Below are 27,561 nucleotides of genomic sequence, written 5' to 3' on the forward strand. Positions count from 1 at the left end.
AAGCCAACCGTCTATTTCACAAAAAACTCGACACATAGAATATTTTGCGATTGCGTGGTCCTCAACCTTGATGGTATATACTGCATTTGCTAAATATCTTGCTTTTGTTATGAATCTGTTCACCGTCCGATGGCGCGATTTTTATTACGTATGTTTGTTTTTGCAAATAAGTTTATTCGGGAACCTACAAACAATCCTTCTTTGTGTTTGTCTGATGTGCTGTTTCTTCATCTTCCCACACCACTTGCCTATCTAACCTTACGTTTGCTCTGAAGTACGCTTGCCTAAAATGCGTAGTTCTTTCATACAAAGAAAATCAGGTACACATCTTGCAGTACAACGACAACCACCCATCAGAAACCAGGCGCGTAGCCAGAGTATTTTCTTTTTTTCAGGGGAGGGGGAGGGGGGCTAAAGTTGCATACGCCCACTCTTTTGTTTGCAAGAACCTTTCAGGTCTCTCTTATGATTTTGGGGCTGATTATGAACGCATAGCGTTAAAGGCCCCATGTCGCAGAAAATCCGGCGTCGGCGTGCCATGTCAGCGTCCGTGGCGGACATCATCATTCTGAACCACCTCAACCGCGCAGGCCCTGCACAAGGTGCAAGGTTTTTTCAAATTTATTCCAAAATTCTCTCGCAGAGCTATCTTTTTCAAATTGCCAGATGTCTATTTATGGAATGATCTCAGTCTTCTTGTCGATGCTGGCATGCGCAGCAAGTACAGCCTTGGCGCTTTTGGATTCTTATTTTATTTATTTATTAATTTCTTTATTTGTTCACACATGATGCAGCACGATTTCGGCCTGTAGAAAGAGTGGTTTACATCTTCACAGAGCCAACAAGTTGGCGCAATTGTTCCCACACGAAACGCACACATCGATTAACTTAGATACAATGCCGAAAAAAAGAGGTTAAATATATGTATATGCCTAATCATGTGCAAACACTGGTCTAGTGCGTCTCTGCTGATAATGCTTTGTCTCCAAAAGTTTGTTCACGAAGTCAAGAGAGAGACGTGAGATCAAACTAGCATATAGTAGGGGAATGTGAAAAATTACGGTCATAGCGGCAGCTAATAAATTTCACTACTTTCGTTTGAACAGAGTTGGTATTGTGAATTTCCTAGTGCTTATAAAGGTAGCAGACACCAGCAGCATATTCAAGCATAGGGGATTTGATTGACTTTTAAAGGAGAAACTTAGTATCGTTAGAAGCTCATTTTAGAGTGCTACGAAGATATCGCAATTCTTGAATAGCATTAGTAACAAGAGCGGCAAACTAAGAACAAGACAACGTATTAGATTGAATGACACCCAGACACTGATATTCTTCAACACCACTTCCACAAAAAAATTGGAGCAATAATCAAACACAAGCATGAAGTTTCTGTGAAGGCCATTACAACTACTTCGCGAAAGGTAATGTTCATTTTCCAAGTTGTGCGCCATTGACATATTCAACCCAATGAAGCACGCAGGCATTGACTGCCTGGAGATAGTTTCATTAGGCGGATATCATCGGCATATATGGACAACATTACGATCGAGCCGAAGATGACAAAATCCAAGCAGTGCCTCAAAAAACTTGACATCTGGGACGTAAGCGAGCGTTATTCTGAATATCAGTTTGTTTCTGCAAAAGTTTAGGATTATGGACCGTGTAAAACATTTAGGAAACTAAATAAAACAGGTCTGCAATCTCCATGCTGAAAACAACTTAATTCACAATGTCAGAAATTCTATTAGTGTACTAAATCCATGCCTGAATACATATTGTGCATGAGATACCAAGTAATTGCATCCTAAAAACTATACTATGCCAAAAAAGTATACGTTGAAGGATTTTATGAATACGGGTTTAACGACATTTCACTGTGGCTAAAATTTTTTTATTGCCTTACTTGTAAAGCGAAAACACTTTGGAATATTTCCCAGATGACGGAACAGTACTTAAGGATATGCATTTATTCAGTTTATTGACTGCATATCTACCAGTGCCCTTGCAATATCGCACAATAAAGTAGTTTGTAATACCGTCTGGTCTGCACCTTTTTTGTCAAGATATAACGTTGTATTGTAAACAGAATAATGCCAATTATTACGTCTCTGATTGAGGAGGCAGCATTAGTGTTACTTAAGTGAAAGACGATGATATCGCGCGAAGGCACAGATTTATTTAACACATGATCATAACCCAACTTCCAAACAAAACCGTTTGACGAGACGAGGCACGTGTATTCCAAAGCATGGTTATGATGGCACACAGTATAGTCGAAAAATATTCTTTATTAAAAAAGAGAAAGGGTTTCAGTTTTGAACCATTTAAGCATTATACATTGCTTGTAGAAACGCACATTCTTAAATGCGTGAGCATTTCTATGCTTACCCAACGATAAAAAAAAACACCGCCTATCCACGAAGTGAATGATGATGAGTGGGCGAAGCACTGGGGGATCATTCGCGTAACCGCGTATTTCCCGTACATTGCCCTCTCGAACATGCAAATGAGTGACAACACATGTGTACAGTAGATACAATGTTGTTTTATTGCTCGTATATGGTATTGAGGTGCAGACTTCGTTTTCCCTTCAATAAGACTGCCTTGTGAGCAGTGCAGCAGCACGGCGACGCCGGCAAGCGGACCGAGGGGCGGCGAGAGCGCGGGAAGCGGCGGCAAAACGCCGGAAGCGTTCTCTACCTGAGGTTGGTGGCGCCGATGCTCGGTTTAAGCGCGAGCTTTGCCAGCCGTCAGCTCCGGGTCCGCTTGCCGGCGTTGCCGTACTGCTGCAGCTTTGCGACCCTCAGCTCCGGGTCCGCATGCCGGCGTCGCCGTGCTGCAGCAGCTTTGCGAGCCCTCGACTCCGCTTGCAGTTGAGCCGCCACTCTCGCCTTTTCATCCATAGCTGGCGCGCCGTTATCAGAAGCGACCCTTATCATCCAGGGCTGAAGAGAGAAAGAGCGCGCATCGGGAACGAACGCCCTTGTGCACTGCAGCGCCCCTAGTGGACTCCATGCGAACCAGAGCTACGGACGACGGGCGACGACGATGGGGGGGGGGGGGGGGGACAAGGCTCGGCCCTAAGGTGCTAAGCCCCTCAAACCGTCCGTCCGTGCCTTAAGACGATCGCTTTCGGGATAGCGCTCGCAGCAGCGAGCGAATTCACCCTCGTGCTTCCTCTCGCTTCAGCGCCAACTAAGTGGCGAAAACACCGCGCTTACGAAGCTATCAGCACTTGCCGCACACTCTGCCTCCGTCGCAGATCGCATTCAAAATAGTGGCCAACGCATCTCGCCACAACGCAAACTAAGCGAGACTGAGCGGCAAGAACACAGCGCGCACGAAGCTATCACCGCGCGCCGTACTGGGACCGTCATCGCTGATCACTTTCAAGATAGAGGCCCCGCCGCCGCGCCATACACAGCCGCCGCCTGATAAAGGCTGGTCATGGTCGGCGCTGACGGCTAAGGCACTAAAGAGCGATACCGGCTTATAATGATCGGAACGTCATCAACGCAACAGGCGCCGCTAACTGCAGTAGTTTACTGCGTTGTCGTTTATACTGGTCGGATAAAGTTTCATAACATTGATAATGACACCGGGCTGCGTGGAGATGAGCATGTGGCACAATGCTTACGCATACTTAGACAGCTCCCAGAGCAGTTTCTGCGTGAACTTGTTCAGATGACAAAGCGAGGACGTAGAAGACGCGATCTACAGATTTCACTATAGCGCTTGACTAGAGCGGCTTCTATGCTAAGCTTTTGTGCAAGTAAATGGCGCAAGTAAACGCCAGCAAAAATAATGTGACGCAGTTTGCATTAGGCCATTCGCCGGGACCACACCGAATGATAATGTGTCGTCATGGAGGGTATTCAAAGTCGTAATTTTTTGAAGCTACCTCCGATACGAAACAGCTTAGAGCCGTTATTTCCCAGCTTAATTTATCTCATCATGGTGCATATTCATTGTTGGGAGGCGATGACTAGAGTTGAGCAATGCAAGGTTGAAGGCATTCTACCTAGGTGTTAGCGGACTGTTCTAACGCATTTATTACACTATTGTGATGGGTCATTACATTTTTCTAGTCGGAGAGCAATTGCGACCCTGTATTAGTGAAATAATGGTTTTTATTATTGAGATTGTTCTCTCTGTTTTTCGAGTATTAGCGCTTCTCTCTCAAACATTCTAAAGGATCAGGCCTAGTGAAAACGGGGCTGAGAGCTACATCTTCACTTAGAACCAGAAGGCTGTAGCAGTACGGAACAAGATAACAAAAAAGAAAAACAACAGTCTGGACAAGACAGAAGTACCCACAAGCGATCATCTTATATAAGACAACGCTCAACACCAAAGAAAACAAGTTCGGACAGTGCTAATCTATGATGGCTATCCCTGTATGGGAAACGCGGTATGCATAAGGCGTTTCCGGCAGCCCGGCTCCTTTGTCGCATTTATCTCTGGACCCACTGCCCCTTCGGGAGGCGCCGCCATGAATCCCGCGCCTACGTAGTGGCACATACACATAGACCTAAGTTGGCGTTAAAAAGGTAAACTGAGGAGTGACACATACCTATTGGCACACTCCCAGTGTCTCCAGCAACATATACAAAGTGACAAATACCCAGGAGTTTCATTGCAGAGCGGGAGGTATACCAGTGGCGCATAGCCATGTGAACGACCACATATTAGACTGCAGTACATTCGCATCGGCCCACGTTATTTGACTTCACAAACTTAGTGACCGAGCCCACGTTTGTCGGTATAGCTAGGTAGCTAGATATACGGAAGAAATCTGGTCTGACAATGCCAAGACTGCTACTCACATTATTACATGCATATATAAGAAGCAACGATTAAGCATCGGGCAAGCGCGGCAGCTGTCATGCCCGTAGACAAGAAGTGACATTTCCATAGCTTTTATGTCTTTAGTAGGTGATGTCACTGACCAGTCGTAAGGGAGGGTTGGCTGTCAATCGTAGATATAATGCCGGCCGCAAGCAACTAAGCAACCAAGTAGGTCACCTGGGAGAGTGGCGATTGCTATCACTAGGGTAGTAGGGTACTAGGGTAGTCCGGGCGCACACCACCAACAGCAATGTAGCTCATTTTGAGCAGCGCACTGATGTCAAGATAAACAAGATGCGAGAACGCACGTCTCACAACTGAAAATCACATTATGAAGCAACATACAATAAGTCATTCAAGAGGAATGTGTGGTACTCATCGATCGCACACTTGAGTACAATCACTAAAAGCCATCTCTTTGTAAAATATACAAACCTGAGGTTGACTAACACGCACGTGCATATTCTTCATAATCTTGTTCAGCTCTGCGATTTCTCGTATTGGCTACTTATGTTTCTATTTTGTAAAGGGACGATACATGAGCAAAACGGTATGTAGCCTCATTCTTGAGAGTGGCTGGGGAGATGCGGCGATGCAGCTCCCTTTATTGAACTAGCAAACTCGCGCAACTGAATGTACACGCATTCACATGTCAAAGGGAAACCATAAACCATTCAAGATGAACAATGAATATACTTGTTACCAGTTTACATTGGTCAAACAGGACAATGTTTCAATGATCGTACTCGTCAACACTGCAATAACGTAAAGAACGGGTATGTTAGCCATTTAGCTGACCATTGTAAGAAACACGTATGCGCTCTGATGTTTAATAAAACGAAATTTATAGGAAAACGAAAATATAAAAAGGAAACAGCAATTTTAGAGGCCTTTTGGGTCAGCAACGAAGGTGACAATCGTGTCAGTTTGCCTTCTCTTTTACTATCGGAGAAAGAAATAAACTTCCTGAAAGAAAGATTGGCATTGTGATTAGCAAGTGTTTGATGTACGCATGTTTTCCCGAGTATGTATTAAAAATGCTTGTTTTCTCTTAATAAACATTCAGCTGGCAGTAAGTGCTTGTCCTGTGGTCTTCGTTCCTTTATCGTCTTTGTTCATTTCGCGCTGTCACTTCATACCTTTGCTGAGTTTTACCGAGCAACCATGTGATGTTCTAGAGGAGATGGACACTGATTAGACGACACAGGCATGGTGATCCTACGCGTGGGCCATCGCAGTAGAGGAGTGTGATATGTGAAGTGCGCAAGTGCCGTGATCGTAGTGGGTAAGTGCAAGAAGTGAGCAGCAAGCAAGGAAACAAGCAAGCGACAGCCATCGTGGGAGACGTAGAAGCAGAGGGAGAAGAAGCCCAGGGTGCGGGAGTAGCGGCCAGTCAAGTTCCTGGCCCAAGGCCGCTCCAGGCTCCCACCTGGGATCGACACCACATCCAACTTCTTACTGCAGCCTGCAGTTGGCGAACGCCGAAGGGCGTTCGACCCAGGTGGCCCAGCGTCTCCAGCGCTGTTCCCGAGCTCCGGCTGGCGAACGCCGTGAGGGCTTCTAGCCGTTACCCGTCTCCACTAAGCCTGTCTTCACAGCAGTGTCGATCATGGCTGCCTGATGTTAAGGTGCCGACCGACATTGGAAGAAATGAAGCCCTTGTACCCGTCGCAGAGGTGAAGCCCTTGGACGTGGTGTCGGTGACAAGACCTCTACCGTACTAAGGCCATCTCTCCAGGTTCCCAACGTCACAACGAAACTTGCGTAACTTCCTCCTGCATTAGTAGATCCTGGTCTTCGCCTGGGGGCGACCAGGATTTTCTTCGACGGCTTCTAGTTTCACCACCACTACTCCACTTCGAGCGCCGCATCTGTCGCCGCTTCTAGTCCATCCCACAGCTCCAGTGCGAACGATGAAACTGTAGGTCCCTTCTGACTTTAATGTTTTCTTTCTAGACTGAATCCTATTTTGTTTTTGTGATTAGTTTGCTAAGTTTCGTTTTCTCTTCTCGCCGTATTTTCTTTATTGAATGGCTTCTTGTGGCAACGAACGGCTTCGTCATTTCATGCGCTGAGGCTGTTCCTCAGTAGCGAGTAATTCATTGAAAGAACCTCATCACAAGGAGGTCGAAAACGAAGAATCACTGCGTGCATAAGAAGCAGCGATTATGAATCGTGCCCGCACATAAGCTGTATTGCCCAATCATGATAAGTATACGCAGCCTGAGTAGCTGTTCTACTCCTAATACCAGTAGATGTCTGCCTTATCCTGCAGCCTGTAGCGGAGATCCGCGTTGATAACGCTGTCCGTTGTTCAGTTGGCAGAACATTATCAAAACTCTTTGGCAGTTTAATATACGTAACTTTTCAAATATGTACATGATTACCTATTCCATTTTCACAGCACTGAAGCCTTTTTTCTGAACATCAATGATGTAATTTGACCCGCAGTCCGTTGAACCGCTTCAGGTGACTAATCAAACATCATTGGACGGGGTCATGAGATTCCTTCACGCAAAGTTTGTTTTCATTGATCATAATATCTCACCATTACATCATCACCGTGAAAAAAGCCACTTCCGCCATTTCATTCAGCTGACTCAAAACCTTCTACGACAATCATCACAAGTGACTTTGAGCAGTGGAATAGTAAAACCGTGTCCAGATATAATGATGGACAGTTTCGAGGAAACAAGCCTAACCTTTAAGGGTTGTAGGATCTTGCGGGTATGTCCTGGTATTACTAGTGCAAGAAGTGATCAGACAGGGACATTCAAAAACGCAAACTGTGCAACTGCTGCACGTGCAAACGTCGACATGAGAGCAGCGGTGATTCCCCATATTCATAGTTCATCATATAATGTTTAGAAAGATGGTTCAGCAAGCAAATGTTATTGTGGTTCATTCAGTCACCAATAAGCCAGGCAGCCTCTTATGAAGGACCAATGTCATCAAAAAAATGTATGCAAAAAAAGTCATCAAGAAAATTATGTTGACTCTAAATGCGATATTGTACATAGCTATATTGTGTCGTGCATTAAAAACTTATTGGCCAGATTGGACGACACATCAATATTCAATGACGGTAACACATCAACAAGGTATAAAATTGACTTTTGTGGGTTGTTGTCCTTTCACTGTAGCAAGCTTAGCTGCAACCCCTTATTTGAAATTGCTACGTTTTATGCAAGCATATGTAAAAGACGGCAGGTTGATTTTAAAGCTACAGACCGTACCGAATACTTTGAGCATTCGGTATACTTTGAGTATTCGGAATACTTTGAGTATTCGGTTCGGTCTCTTTGAGACCGAACCGAATACGAATGGGATAGTGCTACAGTTGAGCCGAATCAACTATAGAATACTTTTTCAATAATTTAAATTGTCTTATCGCAACTAATATAATCAAACGATGTTCACATTCCAGTATTCTTAAAAGATTCCGAGTTTTCTTTTCTTCACATAGTACGTTTTGAAGCGTTGTTTATTGAAAGGACAAATGGAGCATTGGAGCAAGCAACTCGTTTCTCCGCGCGCACAGAACTCTTAAGGATTCCGAATGATCGCTGTACGGTCTTTAAAGTATGGCTACCTAAGTGCCGCAGCTTGATCCACCACGCAAGTTCTCATGTTTTATGTCTATACTATGGCCATGGGGGTGAAACCTTACCGTACTTATTCTCCAACTCTGTTTAATTGGGTGCGGTTGATGTTTTGAAATATGTGAAAAGTATCCGAAAAATATTCGTATTCATGAATATTGACTATTCGATTTGAAAACCCAATAAAAGCGGACACTACTCAATTCGCTATTCAAAAGTTTCGAATACTGGCACACCCCTAATAAAAGCAGAACATGTTGCCAGTTTCGCACCTTGGTGCGTCACCAAGTCATCAGTGCCCTTGTTTAAAAGAACTCGAATCTTTCCTGAATGACTAGCTTTTATGGCATGCTGATTTCATAATGAAAGCAGTGTTTTTAAATCTGTGTTCAGAGTCGATAAGGTGCAAAGGAATCTGCGTCGGTAAACTTGAACAAGTATGGCATGCCTGAGTGTTTGAAGTTGCACTGTTCGTGTTGTTTCGTGTCCTCATGTGTCAGACCACGCATGCGCTATACTTGTAGACAATCAGACGTTGGTGTACTTCCGCTCATTTCTATCATTATTTGTTTGTCCCTGACAATGGCTGCGCTGTATATGCCGGTAACGATTGAGTAGGCTGTAGTGGGTTGATCAGGACACTTTTATGTGGGTGTGGCAATTATCAGAAATGCAAAGAATGACTGTTTGCATGGGACATAACTGGCAAATTTTTAACATAGCTCAAACACAATTTTTTTTGCGAGCATTGTATAACTGACCATTTTTTTGAAACCGCTAAAGGCACTCAGTTTTCTGACGGCTGTCTCTGGAGTGTGCACACAGCATCTTGCTTACAAGGTCATGAGGGTTGTACTGGATTTATAAAAGAGCGAGCTCGGCTAAATTCTTAATGAAAAAAAAAACCCGTTCTGACAGCTTTGCAGCATATAATTGTTGATTACTTTCTGTCTCTATACTCTGTGCCACCTTTCTCTATTTTACTTTTGGAGATTGATTTACTGAATACCTGGTGGCAGGTTGCACAGTTTCATTTCGCCAAGCAGATTACTGCTAAATACCGTGAGTACATTAAGAAGAAACATTTGTTCAGCCTTATCCTTTTTGCCTTATCACTTACTGTTCGGAACGTGTTTCAACTGCCTGGCCATAATAAAGTCATACTTTGACTAGTGAAAATATTGCGAATTGTTATTGTTTTAAGTGTCAAGCCCAAAACTATGAAAATGCGACCCCCATTATTTAGTATGGCGTAGTTCACGGTAGTAGATGCCAACACACCCTCCGTGGTGGCTTAGCGGCTGTGGTGTTGCGCTGCTAAGCACGAGGCCACGGGATCAAATGGCGGCCCCGGCCGCCGCATTTCGATGGAAGCGAAATGCAAAAACGACCGTGTCCCGTGTGAGGGCACGCTTAAGATTTCTGGTGGTCGAAATTTCCGGAGTCCCACACTACGGCGTGCCTCATAATCATATCGTGGTTTTGCCACGTAAAACCTCAGAAGTATTTTTTAATTTGTTAGCAGTTCCCGACACAGGTGCTTCTATCAGTCGTACTTTATGAATTTCACTTCACTACCAATGTTAACAGCACGACAAAATAGCCTGCTTCTGCGGCTTGCCTGAATTGGACGAAGATCAGAAACGCTCGAGACTTCATAACTACAAATCTGAATTTGACACTCAACCGGTCAACTGCATTCGCCCTCGATGGCCCTACTAGAGGTGCTCTACTACTGCTGTGTTTCTGAAATTTAAATTGCAGGAACAAGTTTTATCTTATACATTGAGCCTAAAGAATGTTCTACCAAAAACGTGACCAGGTGAACATTTTTCACGTAAATTGAAAATAGAGATTGGAATGCTAAGAAAGTTTGTGAAAAACAGCAGCGTAAGAACGATGGCTTTACCCTTTGATAGAATAAATTGCAACTGTAGGGCATTACCTACATGTATGATGCGCTTTCTCAAAGCATAAGGCATAAGGTGAGTATGGCAGAAAAAAAAGGAAAACCGCTATTATTCTCGCCAACTACCTCCGCTAACTAACAAAACGAGATATAGGAAACAGTGATTGACAACTGTTCAGCACGTACCGTCCTTCGAACAGAAACTTCATCCGAGGAATCGGGGAGCTAACCACATCACAGTGTTTTGAAAACTAGGAATGAGCATGGAGCAGGTTATCTAATGGTGGAGCTTACAAAATACTGCCAGCCATATTTGCTTTCGCTTGCCAATCTGTTAAAGCTATTTAGGTAATGATGCGACTGAAGTGGTTCTCGCATGTCTTGTTTGCGTTGTAGCTCCCTCAGAGAAACAAATTTATCATTACCCCACTTGCTCAATCCACTATTCTGGCATCAACTGTGCTATGCGGCTCGTTATCTCCCCATTATATCCCTGTGAGCATTCCCAATTGTCATATCATTGCGCGTGTATCACCTCAATATCCAGGATGTGGTCAAGATCAATCTGTATTTTTCAATCAATCACTACGTCAGTCAAGTTAAATGAAATAAAAAAGTCACGGCTATTTGCATGCACGTCCTGCAAACAAGAAGCTCTGAATCCACAAAACAGTTTTCAATGTAAAATTTATCTCACTTCTAAAAAACCAAGCCAAATGTAGCTTTATGAAAACATTTGCCAAGGTTATCAATAAAACAGTCGATGCCATTTGTAAAAGTAAGATTGGCGTTTCGCAAGAAAAGTGCATTCTAAAGCCATGTAGACATTTCTGAGAAACGAAGTGAATCTTTGAGATCTTGCAACTTTGGATAAGGTGACATGCCCCATAATTTCACATAAAACGCTTAATAATATTATGTGATGATGGTGAGCAGGGGAAAGCTCACCCAACTTATGGACGTAAAACATGCACACACCTACAGTGATTAGGAAGGTGGCCAGTGTAATCTGATATTTGAAACAATTTCTATAAAATCATAGCAGAGTAGGCTTGCGTACAGTTTAGTATTTTACGGTTAATATAATGCAGGCCAGAAGAACATAACTTTAAGAAAAGTAGTAATCGGACTTATTATTAAATTAAGGTAAGTGCTATGACACTGAACTAATGTGTCAGTGGCCTGCAAGAACCAACTGCTAAATGTTGCGTTCAGCGCGTCAGTGCGCTAGCGACGGGTATCTGCATTTCACTCGCAATCCACAAGATATCGTTTTTTTTTCCTTTTGTGCACTTAATAATGGTCCAGAATATTTTTGGATTATGGTTAAGTACAGAGGGCAGTGCAACATTGAAGTAGTTTTCTCAGGATTTCTTTACCGTTTCATTCTATATGTGTTCGATAGCTTTAATCTCAGACAAGACCAGTGGCGTGCGCATGACATAGCTCAGTTAAACGGAGGCAATTTTTATTTGCCACAAATTAGGAGATTGATCAAACCACGGGAAACGTGAATCTGTTGCAATATTCCTACAAAGAATGTATGTATCTCTTATTTTACGTCGTTTATGCTGATACATGCACCAGTTGTCGTCAGCTCCGCTTTTTCAAGCTTACGGATTAAGTCATCAAAAATTTTCAGTTTTATTGATTGCCGAGAAATTACCTTTGGCACGATTACGTATTCTCTTAATTCTTTTGAGTAATGCTCACACTCGTAGCTCCATAGTACCGTGTAGCAAACAATGATTACTAATACTCACGATATTATTTCAGGAACACATGTTAACAAAGGCGAAAATAGACAATCATATGCAGTTTGTCCGATGATAGATTTGCTCGCCGCACTTCCCGCTTTCCTGACGATCCAGCGCATATGTTTTGATTCAGGTCCTCACGCATGACCTCTCAATGTATATACTGACATTCGTGGCAGCGACCGTTCTTCATGGCCTTTTGGTGCTACCGGCATTCTACTTGGTTCTCACGCGGGGACGACTGGGTCCGTTATTTCGAAACATGGTCCAACCTATCTCTGTGGCTCTCGGCCTGTCATCCAGGTAAGTGTTGCATAGGCTCTTAAGCATCTATATATGGATGTATTTCGGAATACGCTCATTACTAATTGCCTTAGCGAAAGTGCAGTAAAACATGTTGGAAGCATAGAGAAAAACAGTAGAAGTGAACGCGTTCGCTCTAACAGCATTTTGTCGTTTACTTAATTCGCTTCCTATCGATACCCATATAGTCATTATTTACAGATCATAAAGATACGGTGAAAGCATTGCGCGCACGCTGTAATTCCCTGACCCAAAATTTTACACAGCTCACCACGGATTTTTTTATTGGCAATAAGAACTGCTGCAAAGAGCGTTTTCCAGTTTAGGAACATCTTTCTCGGAAGGCGCAAAACGAACCATGCTGCTATCACATAAGCATAGAACTGAACTGTATCAAGTTGCAGCTTGTCAAGTAAGGTTTGCGTAATTGTATATTGTTCAATTTTTACCAGGAAGACCAAAAACCGAGCATGTTAGAATGCAGGTGTGCGTAGACTCATGATGCAGAGACAAATATAGTACTTTAACGAAGTAGCTTTTTTATATTTTGCTAGCATCACTGGAAGCTTTCAAAGCTTGTATGACTGACTCCCTATGCAAAGGTAGCTTGGGAGTTAGGCAAATTAGGCAGATTCCTAATTATGCTTGAGGCTGATTGTTTGGTCCACGTTGATCTCCCCAGATAAACCTTATCTGCGAAGCTGAGGAATTGAATTAGACACTTTCACTCTCTCACATAAACAAAATGGATATCAATCAGATTTTCGTGACTTGCTGCTGTTATAGTACTTGCGAGATGTCAGTACATGGCCCAGTTAGGGTGAAACCGGCGCTTAAGATATAATGCCTTAACTGTAATAAAAGCAGCATCTGGAGTCTCACATGAAGTGTCATACACCGTGTCATACAGTGCCATGGTTCGCAGGGTTACCATTTGTCATGACACAACGCGCACGAATGAAAATTTTAGGACTCGGCTTATAATGGGATGATCTCACTGATCATATGCAACAATGCCAAGAATTGATAGTAGGGAGATGGGATCGACAATACACTATCTACCACCTTTTACCGATGCGTCGTAAGCGTATGGAATGTAACGTTCACAACCAACCCATCGGAGCTAATACGTTTCTTCAAATATCAATCACTTTATTAAATCATTTAGTAAGCTACCTCATTAACGTTTAGCTAACCTACGAGAAATAGGAAGCAATACTAATTCATATTTTGTAACCAAATAAAGAGAGGCTGTAAGTGTGTGAAAATATAACTTTTATTCACAGTAAGATATGCATTGTGTCTGGCATTGTCAAAGACGTAGGCTGCCCGGACTGACGTTCTTCTTTCAGGGGTTTTACGTGCCAAAACCAGTTCTGATTACGAGGTACGCCGCAGTGGAGGGCTCCGGAATAATTTTGACCACCCGGGGTTCTTTAACGTGCACTACAACGCAAGCACATGGGCGTTCTTTTTTGCGTTTCGCCTCCATTGAAATGTGGCCGCGGCGGCCGGGATTGGATCGCGCGACTTGGTGCTCAGCAGCGCAACCGGTCTGACGTTCGTGATCCACGTAAATCTTGTCTAGATACTTCTGTTGCCGCAATAACAAGCGCTAAAGCCACATGCGCTGTCACACTTTAACATTCTGTGTTGTATATTCACGAAGTTTTCGCTCTCTCCAGCAAATGGTTGCTAAACGTTCATCCTGCATAGTGCAGGTATCCGAGGACGCAGCCATATTACGTAAATATCTTGCAATCTTTAAGGTAGTTCAGATGTTTCGTGCTTTCTCCTCCATGGAAAATGGACAATAAGTGAAGCATGCGGGCCTTCGAGGCAGTTCATATATTATTACAAAATTATGGTTGCTCTTTAACTGTGCTTGGTAATCACGCATTTGACAGCAATGGGCAGTCACTATTGAAGTGGTACCCTATTGAACATATTGTTCTCATGAGCACACCAAAGGTTTGTGTTGACAATATGATATTTTTGCCGTAGATTTATGTATATACGAACCAGTTTGTAAAACAAAAGGAAAGGAACTGGCAATAAAGCGAATATATGTATGCTTCAAGATAGGTATTCCATATAATACAAGAAATCATGGCGCTGATGGCGCATAATTGCAGAAGTATAGGTATATGCGTAGCTTTTGTTTTCTCATTGCGGAATTCAGTCGAGGACAGAGCCGTTAACGAGCACATATGTAGCGATATGTGCGTTGTCAACACTAACGCAAGCGCCAGCGTGAAAGAGGAATGCCATCCTCTTCCGCTACTGTTTGAGCTCCCTCACACATCCGCCAGTGTTGGAAGATGCTGTGGTCGATGCGCCACAGCATCTAAACCTTAAGGCCCATAACAACCTCGCACGACAGCCTATGCGTCTCAAATAGATAAAATAGTTGGCGTTTCGGCGCCGAGCGCACCTATCGACTCGGTTGCGTGAGAACACGCTATCTTTGCATATCGCCGCCTTTGTAACTGCAGTGAAAGTGCGTCCACCAGCCGCGGACTTCGTTTAGCTTAGTGGCTGTGCTCTCCTTGTTGCATTCGCAGCTCAGCGACAGTGCCCACCCTGATTGTTGCACTAGAAGAAGGGCTGCAGATGGATCCCCGACTGGCAAGGTCCCTTGCGCCTGTCGCCTCTACTGTTAACATGGACGGCGTCACAATTTACCTGACCGTTACGCTCATTTTCCTTGCCCAGAAGGAAGGCATGGCCCTGAGCCCTTTGCAGTATGCTTTAATCGGGTATGTTGATTGGCCATTCGCGAAACCATTTATGTATCTCAAATACTTTGTTGATGAATGTATGAAAAATTGCTGATCGGTTGCTGATCACATTTCGGTTGTACCAACTTTAATGTTATAATATACTGCATGCATGTTATCAGGTCACTTTGCGAAGCTATACCTCTATCATCCGAACTCACGTTATATCAGACGGGGAGTTATCGCTGTTTTCGTGAATTTGCCTTGCACACGGGCAAAGTGGAGGTGGCCCGAAAAATGTTTGACCAATCGTGGAAGGCTGATTGCAACAATGGTATAGAAGCAGTTATAAATATCTGTCTGTTATGGTGTCCAAATTATGAAACCTATAAACATTTCTACAAATTTGCAAGCGATTGAGTCAAAGAGCGACCACCGAAACGCTTTATGTGTAAGTGATGTGCTGCCGCTGGGTTACGGTGGCTAGATTGGTAGGTGTGCCGACCGGTGTAGTTCACTGCTTCTCCGCATCATGACAGCAGGAGTGGCGCTGCGGTCAGAGGTTTGCCGTGAAGCGCGCGTCGTCTGCTACTGAGAGTGTTAATGCGCGCCTGTTATATTTACGATAATAGGTTTTTCACAGTAAAACCTAAAAGAAAATGGTTAAATTATGTTGAGAGAGTGCTTAACAGTGCGATGTTTCTTGTTGCAATGAGTAATTTTCAAAAGCGGTCATTTATATCGTCTGTTAACACGCTCACTTCACGGAGCGCTGCGCTCACAGTCATGATATAGTTCTCCGAGTTCTTGTAATTTCCTTAGACTTTTAAGGAGCGAAGTGAAGACTGTGGGTGATGAACGTGAATACCAAGCTCGTGAGACTCCGGGTCAGAGTGAAAGTGTTCCTGCACAGAAGAAAACCAGCCGGAAGGGCACCACTTGCTCTGTGCCAAACTGTAAGTTCGGCTACAAACATGCAAGCCACGCGCGAAAGAATCATTGGTTTCTATGCACTGAGACCCAGAATTTTCCTAGAGACGTGAGCTTGCCCTTCGCCGTGCTGAAAAAATGTTTCAAGCGCATTAGTCATGTGCCAGCGCCACTTCAAGGAGCATTTCATCGAGCGTATGACCGGTCGGAAGATTGTGCAGATTCCGATGGCCTACATATGTTAAAGTGACACTTCCTTCGTTGCTACCCGACGCTGCGCCTCACATATTGAACAAAGTTTCTAGAAAAAGAACAAGTGAGGCTCCAACGGCATGTCGGCGGTTGAAATAATACGGAAGGGACAGCGAGCCAAACCAATGCCTCCTCTGGAGATATTGGCCATACTTACACGCGCTCCAAGCAAATAGGATGCGAATGAAAATGTCGCGTGTTCTACAGGTGAAGAATGAGTATTTGTAGACAAGTGAAGAAATGAACCTGCTGAAAGACGGCCGACGAAATGTTTGTGTGTGCAACAAAGTCAGCTTCAAGTGCAGCGGCCGCGGTTTACAACGCAACGACTGGCAGATATGCCCTGCCGCATTTTCCCCCCTTTCGCCAGCTGAAGCGTTCAGGAGTCATCGGTTGTGAGCAGCTCAAAATCGAAATTACGAAGAGCATCATGAAGCTAATACATTGCTCGCCTGCACTTCCTTGTGACGACCAAAACTCAGCTCCTGAGCGTACTCCAGAAAAGAAAAAGCACCTGACGCTGCGGCTACGCAACGTGCATTTTGAGCGCTGTGATGCAGTGTAGTGTTTAATTTAAAGCTATAGTTGCAATAAAAGCTTGGTGTACGTTGCTGCATGGTTTGCGTGTGTGACCGAAGAATTACCTAAATTATTATTGCATTCAAATATACATATTGTTACGGTTAATGTTGAACCGGCTTTATTTAAAGGACGAGGTTGATGCTGAAGTAAAGATGGCGTCCTGAGGCTGCGCCAGCTAACGTCTTCCTCCTCTTCTCCTTGCCCGGCTCATGCCGTAGCAATCCCCGGTTGCCAGACGAAGCCCGCTGGGCAAGTCCAAATCACTCGGAAAGCGTGGGGTGAAACCGCTTAAGACGAGCAACATGTACTAACTGGGTCCGGCTAGACCGACGACCAGCTGACGTCAAGCGTGCCACCACGTACGTCAAGTCACTCAAGCGATCTACAACGACGAATGGGCCCGTGTACTGGGGTAAAAACTTTTCGCATAAGCCACGCTTACGTAGCGGGGTCCACAACCACACAAAGTCTCCTTTAGCGTACGAGACAGACTGGTGTCGGCTGTCATAGCGCTCTTTCGATCGGTGTTGCGATGCCACAGTACGAAGACGAGCAATACGCCGGGCTTCTTCGGCAAGACAAAGCGTCTTGGCAACAGAGTACTCGCTGTGAAAGTCAAACGGTAGTATAGTGTCAATGCAGCTTAGCGGTGGACGTGCGTAAAGGAGATAAAAAGGACTGTAATCGGTCGTCTCATGCTTTGCAGTATTATAAGCATAGGTGATGAAGGGGAGTACGTCATCCCAGTCTCTGTGATCGGAAGATACGTACATGGCCAGCATGTTAGTTAGAGTTCTGTTCGTACGTTCTACAAGCCCATTTGTCTGAGGGTGATAAGGCGTTGAATGGCGGAACTGTGAATTGCAGAGACGAAGCAGTTCTTCTACGGCGTCCGCAACGAATTGACGACCGCGATCGCTAATGATTACACGGGGGGCACCATGCCGAAGAATAACGAAGCGAAGCAAAAAGGTTGCAACGGACGCAGCTGTTGAAGATGGTACGGCCGCCGTTTCCGCGTAACGGGTCAGATGGTCGACACATACGATCACCCATCGGTTGTCGTTAGATGATCGGGGAAATGGGCCCAGAAGATCAATACCCACTTGTTCAAATGGCAGGCGAGGCGGCGGCAGAGGTTGGAGAAGACCTGGCGGAGCGGTCGTAGGGCGCTTGTAGCGTTGACATTGTTCGCAACTGGCGACATAGTGCTTGACTGTGTCCCGCATTCTGGGCCAGTAAAAACGTTCCTGTGTCCGGTTCAAAGTTCTGATGAATCCTAGATGGCCAGAAGTCGCATCGTCGTGCATGGCTCTCAGTATGTCCGCTCGCAGACTCTGCGGCACCACCAGAAGGAAGCGTGCGCCTTTAGCCGAATAATTGGTCTTGTAAAGCAGGCCGTCACGGACACAAAATCGACCGGTGGCTCCAGGACGCGATGCGGCTACAAATAGAGGTTCCAAACTAATATCATGTTCCTGCTCTGCTGTGAAAGTCATCGAGTCCGGGAATGTACAAGAAATGAGAGCAAAACAGTCATCAACGTTGTCTTCGTCACAGTCGGTCGTCGTCGTCAGAGGAAGACGGGAGAGACAATCCGCATCTGTGTGGCGACGCCCAGACTTGTAGGAAATAACGAAGTCGTACTCCTGCATTCGAAGAGCCCAACGTGCCAGTCGTCCACTCGGGTCACGGAGATTCACCAACCAGCATAACGCGTGGTGGTCGGTAACGATAGTGAACGGGCGTCCGTAGATATAGGGCCGAAATTTGTGGACAGCGAAAACAGCTGCCAAGCATTCTTGCTCGGTGACAGTGTAATTGCGTTCCGCCTTATTCAAAGAGCGACTAGCATAAGCCACAACGTGTTCAGCTTCTTGATGACGTTGCACGAGTACGGCACCGATGCCGATGCCACTGGCATCAGCGTGCACTTCCGTAGGTGCGGACGCATCGAAGTGACGCAAGATGGGCCCTGACGTTAGTAGAAATTTTAGCTGGCGGAATGCGTCGTCGCAAGCCGATGTCCAGTTGAAAGGGACGGCTTTTTGGAGAAGACATGTTAGGGGGTACACCACGTCGGCGAATCTTGGGACGAAGCGACGAAAATATGAACACAGGCCCAAGAAACTCCTCAACTCCCGCACTGACTTCGGTGCTTCGAAGGAGCTGACAGCCTCAATTTTCCGTGGATCTGGCCTCACGCCGTTCTTGTCGACCAGATGCCCAAGTACTAACGTCTCAGTTTCCCCGAAACGACATTTCTTGGAATTCAGGATCAAGCCAGCTTTTTCGACACAATCCAGAACAAGTCTGAGACGGCTGTTATGCTCACTCAAAGTGCTGCCAAAAATCACCACATCATCGAGGTAGCACAAACAAATTTCCCATTTAAGTCCTCGGAGGATAGTGTCCATAAATCGTTCGAATGTTGCTGGCGCGTTGCAAAGGCCGAACGGCATAACGTTAAATTCATAGAGACCGTCTGGTGTCACGAAGGCCGTTTTCTCCTTATCGTCTGGGTGCATGGGTATCTGCCAATACCCTGATCGTAAATCCAGTGATGAAAAGTAGGCAGCGGAATGTAAACAATCAATGACATCATCAATTCTAGGAAGCGGATACACGTCCTTTTTGGTGACCGCGTTCAGTTTCCTGTAATCAACGCAGAACCGCCACGATCCATCCTTCTTCTTTACTAAGATTACTGGTGCTGCCCACGGACTAGAGGACTCTTTAACCACACTTTTCTGTAGCATGTCTTTCACCTGTTCAGCGATAACTGTCCTCTCTGCGGAAGAAACGCGGTAAGGCTTTTGCCGAATGGGGTGCGCAGATCCGGTGTCAATTCTGTGGCGGGCACGAGAACGCGGGAGTGAAGACTGCTTGTCGCCTTGTGTGAAATCGAACACAGAAAGATGTGCCCACAAAACTTGTGCGAGAGCGTGGCGCTCATGTGAGGGAAGCGCCTTGTTGATCATCCGTAGGATCTGTTCTTCAGAAGTGCTTCGGAGATCGCTAGTATGAGACTGCTCCTCCTCGCTTAGAACTGTAATGGAGCTGTACGTAATCTCGTCAAATTCAGCGAGCTTCATATCACGCGGGAGAACAGCAGGGACGCAAGAACAATTGAAAGCCCACAAATTTGAGGCGCCATTCACTACTCTCACGACAGAGCGTGGCACAAGTACATCTTTCTTTACGCAGCTCGACGTAAGTGGCTGAACTTGCGCGTCAAACGATGAAAGGTCGGCAGCAGCGACATTGACAGGGACACGTGACAGCGACCAAGGGGGTAGCAGCAAATCGTTCGAAACAACACAATAGTTTTTCTCGGGTAAAGATGTGTCGGCAAGGGTGGCGAGAAGCGCGCTATTCAAGGTAATTTCGCCTGTGCCACAGTTAACGAAAGCACCACAATCCTGAAGAAAGTCAATCCCGAGAATAACATCATGAGTGCACCGCGGTAGCACGAGAAATTCGGTTTGAAGATCTTCTCCTCCGAATACAACACTTGCAACACAAATACCAAGGGGAATAAGGCACTCTCCACTGACACCACGAAACGTCACACCATCACTCCACGGGAACATAACTTTCCGACCCAGCCTCTCTTTGAAAGTCACACTCATGACGGAAACGGTAGCACCAGTATCCACTAATGCTGTTGCAGGTATACTATCAATTAACACACGCACTTTGTTCTTCACCATCATAATAGGCAGAGGAGGATTTCGCAGAGACGCAGACTGTCCGGCGACCTTACCTCCATCGGCCGCGCCGGCTAGTTTCCCGACGGCGGTGGTGACGTAGCACGTCGACGTGGTGACGGTGAACGGCGTTGGCGACTGGTTGGGGGCGTCAGGCTGCGGTCTGAAGCTGGCGAGCCACTACGTCTATTATATTGACGGAAGGTATTCCGGGGTGGCGCGCCTGTGGTGTTTGCAGTATCAGGGTCTGTCGGCCAGCGGTCGTCATAACTGACTTGTTCAAAATTAGGCCAAGCTGGTGGTGGGCCATAGGTTGTGGTCTGTCGGCGCCGGCGACAAAAACGAGCAATGTGTCCTGAGGCGCCACAGCTGTAACACACAGGCGATGCTCGACCGACGTTGTAAGCCTCGGGGGTCAACCCTGGGACGTTGCGAATAATAAACGCGATCTGCCGAATGCCGATTCGTGGTGGTAGCTCGACGAGTGCGCTGATCGTGCGTCATGTCGTCGGGAGAGGAACGTCGATGCTGTCGCAGCTGATCGACTCGACAGTCTGCAACGCCTGGCATGGCAGACAATGCCGACACAGCAGATGCATGCTCTTGAGGTTGGTTGCAAGCGCAACGAAGCTGTTCGACATTCGCCCCTGTGGGGTGTCGTTCAAGTTCTTCGCGGACAATTTGCCTTATAGTTGCCACAAGGTCAAATTGAAAATTGTACTTGTCGTTATCGTCAACGCTTGCCACCGTTGTGACATTCGCTAACCTGCCGAACTTTGGCGTGATACGGCGCAGCTTCAAGGCCTCAAATGTGCGGCAATGCTTGATGAGGTCGGCGACCGAGGCGAGACTCTCCTTTCCGATTAAATAATTATAAACGTCCTCGGCTATGCCTTTGAGAAGATGTCCAACTTTGTCCTCTTCGGACATTCTAGGATTGACCGTTTTGCAAAGCTTCAGGATCGCCTCTATGTCCGTCGTACAGGTCTCACCTGGGACTTGAGCGCGCTGAAGCAATGTCTGCTCCGCCCACTTCCTTTTCGTCGTGGAATCTCCGAAGCATTCTGTGAGGTCAATCACGAAGCTGTCCCACGTTGTGAAAGAATCTTCATGGTTCTCGAACCACACTAGCGCTGTGTCTGTGAGGAACAGACCGACATTGTCGAGCTGAGCCGTGGAGTTCCAGCCGTTGTACTTGCTCACACGCTTGTAGTGGGTGAGCCATTCCTCCACGTCCTCTCCGAGTTTTCCTGAGAAAGGGCGGGGTTCCATCTGATGCATCCAGGTGCCGGTTGTTCGCACTGGAGCCGCCAGAGAAGGCTGTTGGTCGCCGCTGTGGGACATCGGGATCTCAAGCGGTGTCGGAGGCAGTCGAGCGAGGCGTCGGCTTCGGCGTGGCACTTGCTGCAGCAGCTCCGTCGTCTTGGTCGAAATACCCAGCACCTCCACCACAAAACTGTTACGGTTAATGTTGAACCGGCTTTATTTAAAGGACGAGGTTGATGCTGAAGTAAAGATGGCGTCCTGAGGCTGCGCCAGCTAACGTCTTCCTCCTCTTCTCCTTGCCCGGCTCATGCCGTAGCAATATATACGATCTTCACGAGTCCAAACTATGATTTTTCATGCTATACAAGCTACTGCTCTCATCATACATAATCACTCAACGTAAGAACTTTTTTTCATCATCACGAACAAATTTCTAATATATTTTACAAATTCATAATAACCTCAATACAGTAAAGAAAATTGAACCAGAGGATTTTAGTTGAACGAATATCAATATTTAAGCCATTGTGTTTTACATCCCTTCAAGCCAAATCATTTCTCTTGCGCATTCCGTGGTATAAGAATACGCCCTGCAAGTTCGCGTACAGCCCCTACATACTACTGTATACATCTATTCTGCAAAGCAAACTTCGCCTTTCTCGCTTTAGAAGAACTGATGAAGGACTATTTCGTCCATGCAGAATTTGTGCTTCTCGTCGTAGACTCAAGTTTAACGTGTTTACCAACTAAACAGCGCTAATTAATAGCTCTTATATTCTTTAACCTCAAACGGGGAAACAAACAGGTGAGCGAAAAGGCAAGTTCGTTACCTTCGCAAGTGACAGAGCTCTTCTGCGTTCAGAAATTTGTAACTGTCGACGATGCCACTGTGAATGTGGTTTTAGTTTAAATACGATGGTAACTATGCCGCAGTTGCAATGTAATGTGGCCGCAGCAGCCGACGACGCGCGCCGCCTGCTACAAACCCCCGACCGCAGCGCCAATTTTGTCGTCATGATGCGGAGAAGCGCTGAACTAGTAGACTTCGTGCCCAGCGGACGGCACACCTACCTATCTAGCCACCGTAGCTGAGTTGCTCTCCGGGGCTTTCCTCTCGACACGCTGAGACCTCTCGCAGCGCGCACGCGAAGTCCCTCTCCGGCGGTGCATGCTAACGCAGAGAATTAATCCCCCGAGCCCACGATAATGGCCGAGCGAATACAGAAAAGGGTTTTACTGCTCGGAGCGCTAGGCTCGAAACCGTCCTGTTGCTGAGTTTTTCAAGTCTGTTTATTAGAAAGGCCGTTGAAGAGGCTAGAAACATGATACGTAACCGGAAAATTGGGAGAACAAGGTAACTTTCATGATAGCAAAGATGTAGTCGTTAGGGTTTAGGCGGCCAGGTCGTGTGTAGTAAGGAAGACGATTTCTTTTCAGAATTGCCTACGTGTTAGTTTACGACATTATGCTTCTCAGAGCATGCTTTAGCGTAAACATAGTCATCAGTAACCAATGTGCGCGTCAGTTTTCTTACATTTAACATTTCTAGGCTTGGAACGGCAATCAGTTAGGTTTTATTCAATCGGTTGATCAATTATTCGATTGAATAGAAGAGATTAGAAGGAATAAATTATATTCGCTTCATTAGACTCTTTTGTTAGCGCATTTGAACCAGGAGCATTCTATGATGATTATTTCACTAACCAGTCGCAAAAATAAAAGCATTTCATTATTTTACCTCTACCTGTTCCTGCCAGTGTGATTTATATTCTTCTAAGTAGAATTGTAAGAAAATATGTGACTTCGACCGGTAACTTGGTAAGTAGTGAATATATTAAACCGATAAATTTGAAATATTTACTTGCTTCCAATGCATGAGCAATTCATGTAATCCAGTAATTGCCAAGTAATAAATATCTTTATTGCTGCTCTTGAAGGAGCTCAGAGACCAAATATTTAGTGACGATTCCTTGCTCTTGGGTAATTACATAGCATATAGGGGATCACATTAACGACCGGCACACGCAGGATCGTGTCCTCAGTACTGAAATATCACGCTATTTCTACCCCACAGTTTCTGATTTCAATATTCTCGTTAGTCGGTGTGAGTAACATTTCAGTCGCTTAAATGCAGAGTACCCAACATCACGCAGATCCCACGAACGACAAAAGCGGCGCCGACAGCAAACTAATGCGACATCTGCGTTATTTCCACACGTTCGCCAACGTTGCTCGATGCCGGAGCTACGTGGAGACGCGCACTCGCGTCTCCTGGCAGTGTTACGCCAAACGCACGCTTGGAAAAATACGTCACCATGAGCGGCCTTAACGTCAAACTATTTTGCTCTCAACAATGAGGTTTTCATGATTGCTATGTCGATGAGTCCAAAGAGAAGAGCCACGTCTCATTTCTACATTTTAACAGCGTAGCTGTTTAAGCCGACCATTAGTCCGTGCAGAGCGAACAGGAAATGTGGGCCGATCATGGCGGTTGCGCAGAAACGGTCCCAGCGCAATGGCACATACCTCTGTGAACTAGCTAAGGTGTTTAAGCCTAGCCCAAATACCTTGTCAATACCTTGCGATAGTTTATCGATAGCAAATCAATAGCTAATCGATAATACACCAGTAATCAATAAATTCCGGGAAACACTGGGGATGACTTGGCAGTGCTTAGCCTAACGCAAATACGTAGCAAATACCTTGCGATAGCCAGTCGATAACCAATCAATAGGTAATCGATAATTGATCAATAATAAATACATTCCCGAAAACTCTGGGGATGACATGGTAGTGCTAGGTGCCAATCAGCTCCGCTGTTTCTTTAGCCTTGCAAGACTAGTGCAAGCTACGCTAATTTCTTGTTTTTATTTAAGAAAGCCGGCAGATCCCATGCCCTGTGGGAATCGATGTTATGCGAAGCAGTGTTATGCGAAGCAGTGTTATGCGAAGCAGTGCTCATGGCCGTTTTGTTAACCCAGTTAACAAAACGGCCATGAGAACACTAAGACGTAGGCGGCTGTTTCATGACCTACATGTCATGCATGTCATGACATTCATTCATTGCATGGCCTACCATTTATGACCGAACCCATTTCAGTGGTTTTTGAGTGTAATCTTATTTCGCTGACTCATGCTCATGACTGATTTCTACTATCAGCCTTTAGTGTTTCCTTCACTTAGTGGCCACGTCCGCACCCATTCCAGTGTTCTTTAAGTGATAATAATTTTTTGCTGAGTGTTTGCATTTTTGCTGACTCATGCTCATGACTATGACATTTACCATCATCCTTTAGTGTTTCTTTCACTTAGAGCCGACGTCCTTGCCGATTTGAGTGGGTTTTGAGTGTTAAACTGTTTCTTTGAGTCATTGTCATTATATTGAGTAATTATTGTATTCTGCTGTCATTATCGTCACTATCATAACCATATATACTTGCACCCATTACCATAATTAATTCTCAATTGTTTGACACTTTGGTTTTCTTTTTTATCCATGACAGCGCCAAGACTCAGGCTGCTGTTACGGTGGCGCAGTGCCAGTTAAGCACACTAGATAGCACGTGATAGAAGTGGCGCCACTGTCGGCGCAATTTGACCACTACTTTCGTCTATCTAACAAAGGAACTATCATTTGTTCAATTTACCATTCCCCATTCTAAAATAAGTTGACTATGCTTTTATTAACAATCACGTACTGTGTTTCATCGTGGGGCAACACGTACCCGACGCACCGGACATACCTCGTTCCCCTTAGGAATCAGGCGGTCTGAATAGTTCGTTCATAGTTCGGTCCCATAGTTCGTACACCACATCAGCAGCACCCGTTTTTCGCACTGTGCAAATTCTACCATTACCTTGCACCTTTCAATCAAACTAGGTCTTTTATTGTTTAGAAGTAGAAACAGTGACATTCCCACTGAGCTACTTACCCCGACGCAACTTTACAATACAAAACACATGCTTCTTTTTGGAAAGTTATAACTTCTTTATTCAAAAAGTAAGCACTAACTCTGGTAAAAGGACCACCTTCTTTTCTGCAATTTCATTTTGGAATTCTCTGCGATGAAATATTAAATCGTAGCTTTTCACTACACTGTTTCCAGCGGCTTATAAAACAGTTTTCACTAAGAACATACACTACCTTAATAAATACATGTATACGCGTATATAAAATACTGTGTAGCTATGTTTCATTGGTCTCAGTTTAGGTTCCTAGATTTTTACTTGTTTATAAATTAATTTTGTTGCTGTGTTGGATTGCGCACTATTGATGTTATATAACCATACTATTTCTATTCTATTACTGTTATTTTTGTATTTACATAGGTATTTCAAAACAGAATTATTCTTGTGCATTTCTGTGTAATCTTCAACTTTCCAGATCTTTGAATAATGACTTCTAATACCTTGATTTGCATTTTTCCTTAATTGTATGCCTTAGGTTATACGATGTCATATTTATTTACTTCTGTTACGTTGATTTCTGTTGCGTTGATCTTCTCGCTGGTATTACCTTAGTTGATAATCGTATGTTCTACATTTTTATAGATGTATACCAGGAGGTCCTCCTTAAAGTTTATATTTTTGGACCCCTTGTGTACTACATATACCCTGTAATTTCATTATTCTGTAATACTAAATTGGTTGATTGATTGATCGATTGATTGATGTGGTAAAGATAAACTAAGGTGCGATATCCGAAGTAGGCATGACATCAGGGAACTCAGAGGATCCGGATATCCAATGTATGGCGTTCTGCAAATGATGTTTGGAGGGCAATATCTGATCAATTGTTAGCTCAAAATTCTCGTTTGAGAATGTCATTTGGGAACGAATTTCGGTTTGCCTGTCACGTTTAAAAATGAAATTTAAGTGAACTTTTAATGTTTTCTTCTTCTTTTTATGCAGCTTGCTAACCTTTACTTAATACTGCAATTTTCTTGTTTGCGGCAGGCTATCGAGCGGACTGACCAGTATAAGCATGGGTTCGTCAGGCTTGCCGCTGGTCTTGACGTACCTTATCTTTGTCTTCGACATCCCGCTTCAAAATACCGGAATCCTCATCTACACCGACTGGCTCATGTGCGTCCTTTGAAATAGTAACCACAAAATTCTTTTTGACATGTACGCGAACAGACGCAAGTTTTGAAATTGTCATATATTCACAAAGTTTCTCTTATAGAAACCGTATCATGATTTGTCTCTCAGTGTCGTTTTAACGCATGTCTATTTCCTCGCAGGCAAAGCTGTTTTCCCGTGTTGTCTCAAGCACTTCCGATGCCTTTTTTTTTGACTGAAGTCGTTTTCTAGCAAGGGTCTGATTCGTAGCTGATTTCGAAGTGCACGGGCCGCATAAAGTGAAGCTATTGTATTGTGACTTAAGTGCAATTTTCTGACGTCAAATTTCCGTAACCGCCGACGCAAGCATCGGGCGGCGATGGGCAGCGTTGATTGAAACCCAATCAAACGCTCTCCTCGTTTATGGAGGACCACTTTCGAAAGCTTGGAAATTAAATAGCATTGCCTGCATTTGCATGTTTTTCTTATCTAATGGGCGGACAAGAGGTCAGGAGCGCACACCAACGGAGAGGGTTTCGGTTCATTCTACGGCTAAAACACATCCTTAGCGATGGAGGGAAGGCATATAGTGATGTCGTATACATGCCGACTGGGGCTCGT

General features: G+C 44.9%; 1 protein-coding gene across 1 annotated transcript in view; it reads left to right on the plus strand.

Annotated features, from left to right (window-relative positions):
• LOC119449017 (excitatory amino acid transporter) overlaps positions 1-26,977 on the plus strand; it is a 44,182-nt gene extending 17,205 nt beyond the window's left edge. The window contains exons 6-8 of the mRNA XM_049666613.1: positions 12,250-12,419; positions 14,984-15,178; positions 26,836-26,977. Of these exons, the coding sequence (XP_049522570.1) occupies positions 12,250-12,419; positions 14,984-15,178; positions 26,836-26,977 (507 nt within the window). The remainder of the gene's footprint in view (positions 1-12,249; positions 12,420-14,983; positions 15,179-26,835) is intronic.
• Positions 26,978-27,561: the final 584 nt, after the last annotated feature.

This window comes from Dermacentor silvarum, chromosome 4 (assembly GCF_013339745.2).
Source record: "Dermacentor silvarum isolate Dsil-2018 chromosome 4, BIME_Dsil_1.4, whole genome shotgun sequence".
Classification (NCBI taxonomy): domain Eukaryota; kingdom Metazoa; phylum Arthropoda; class Arachnida; order Ixodida; family Ixodidae; genus Dermacentor; species Dermacentor silvarum.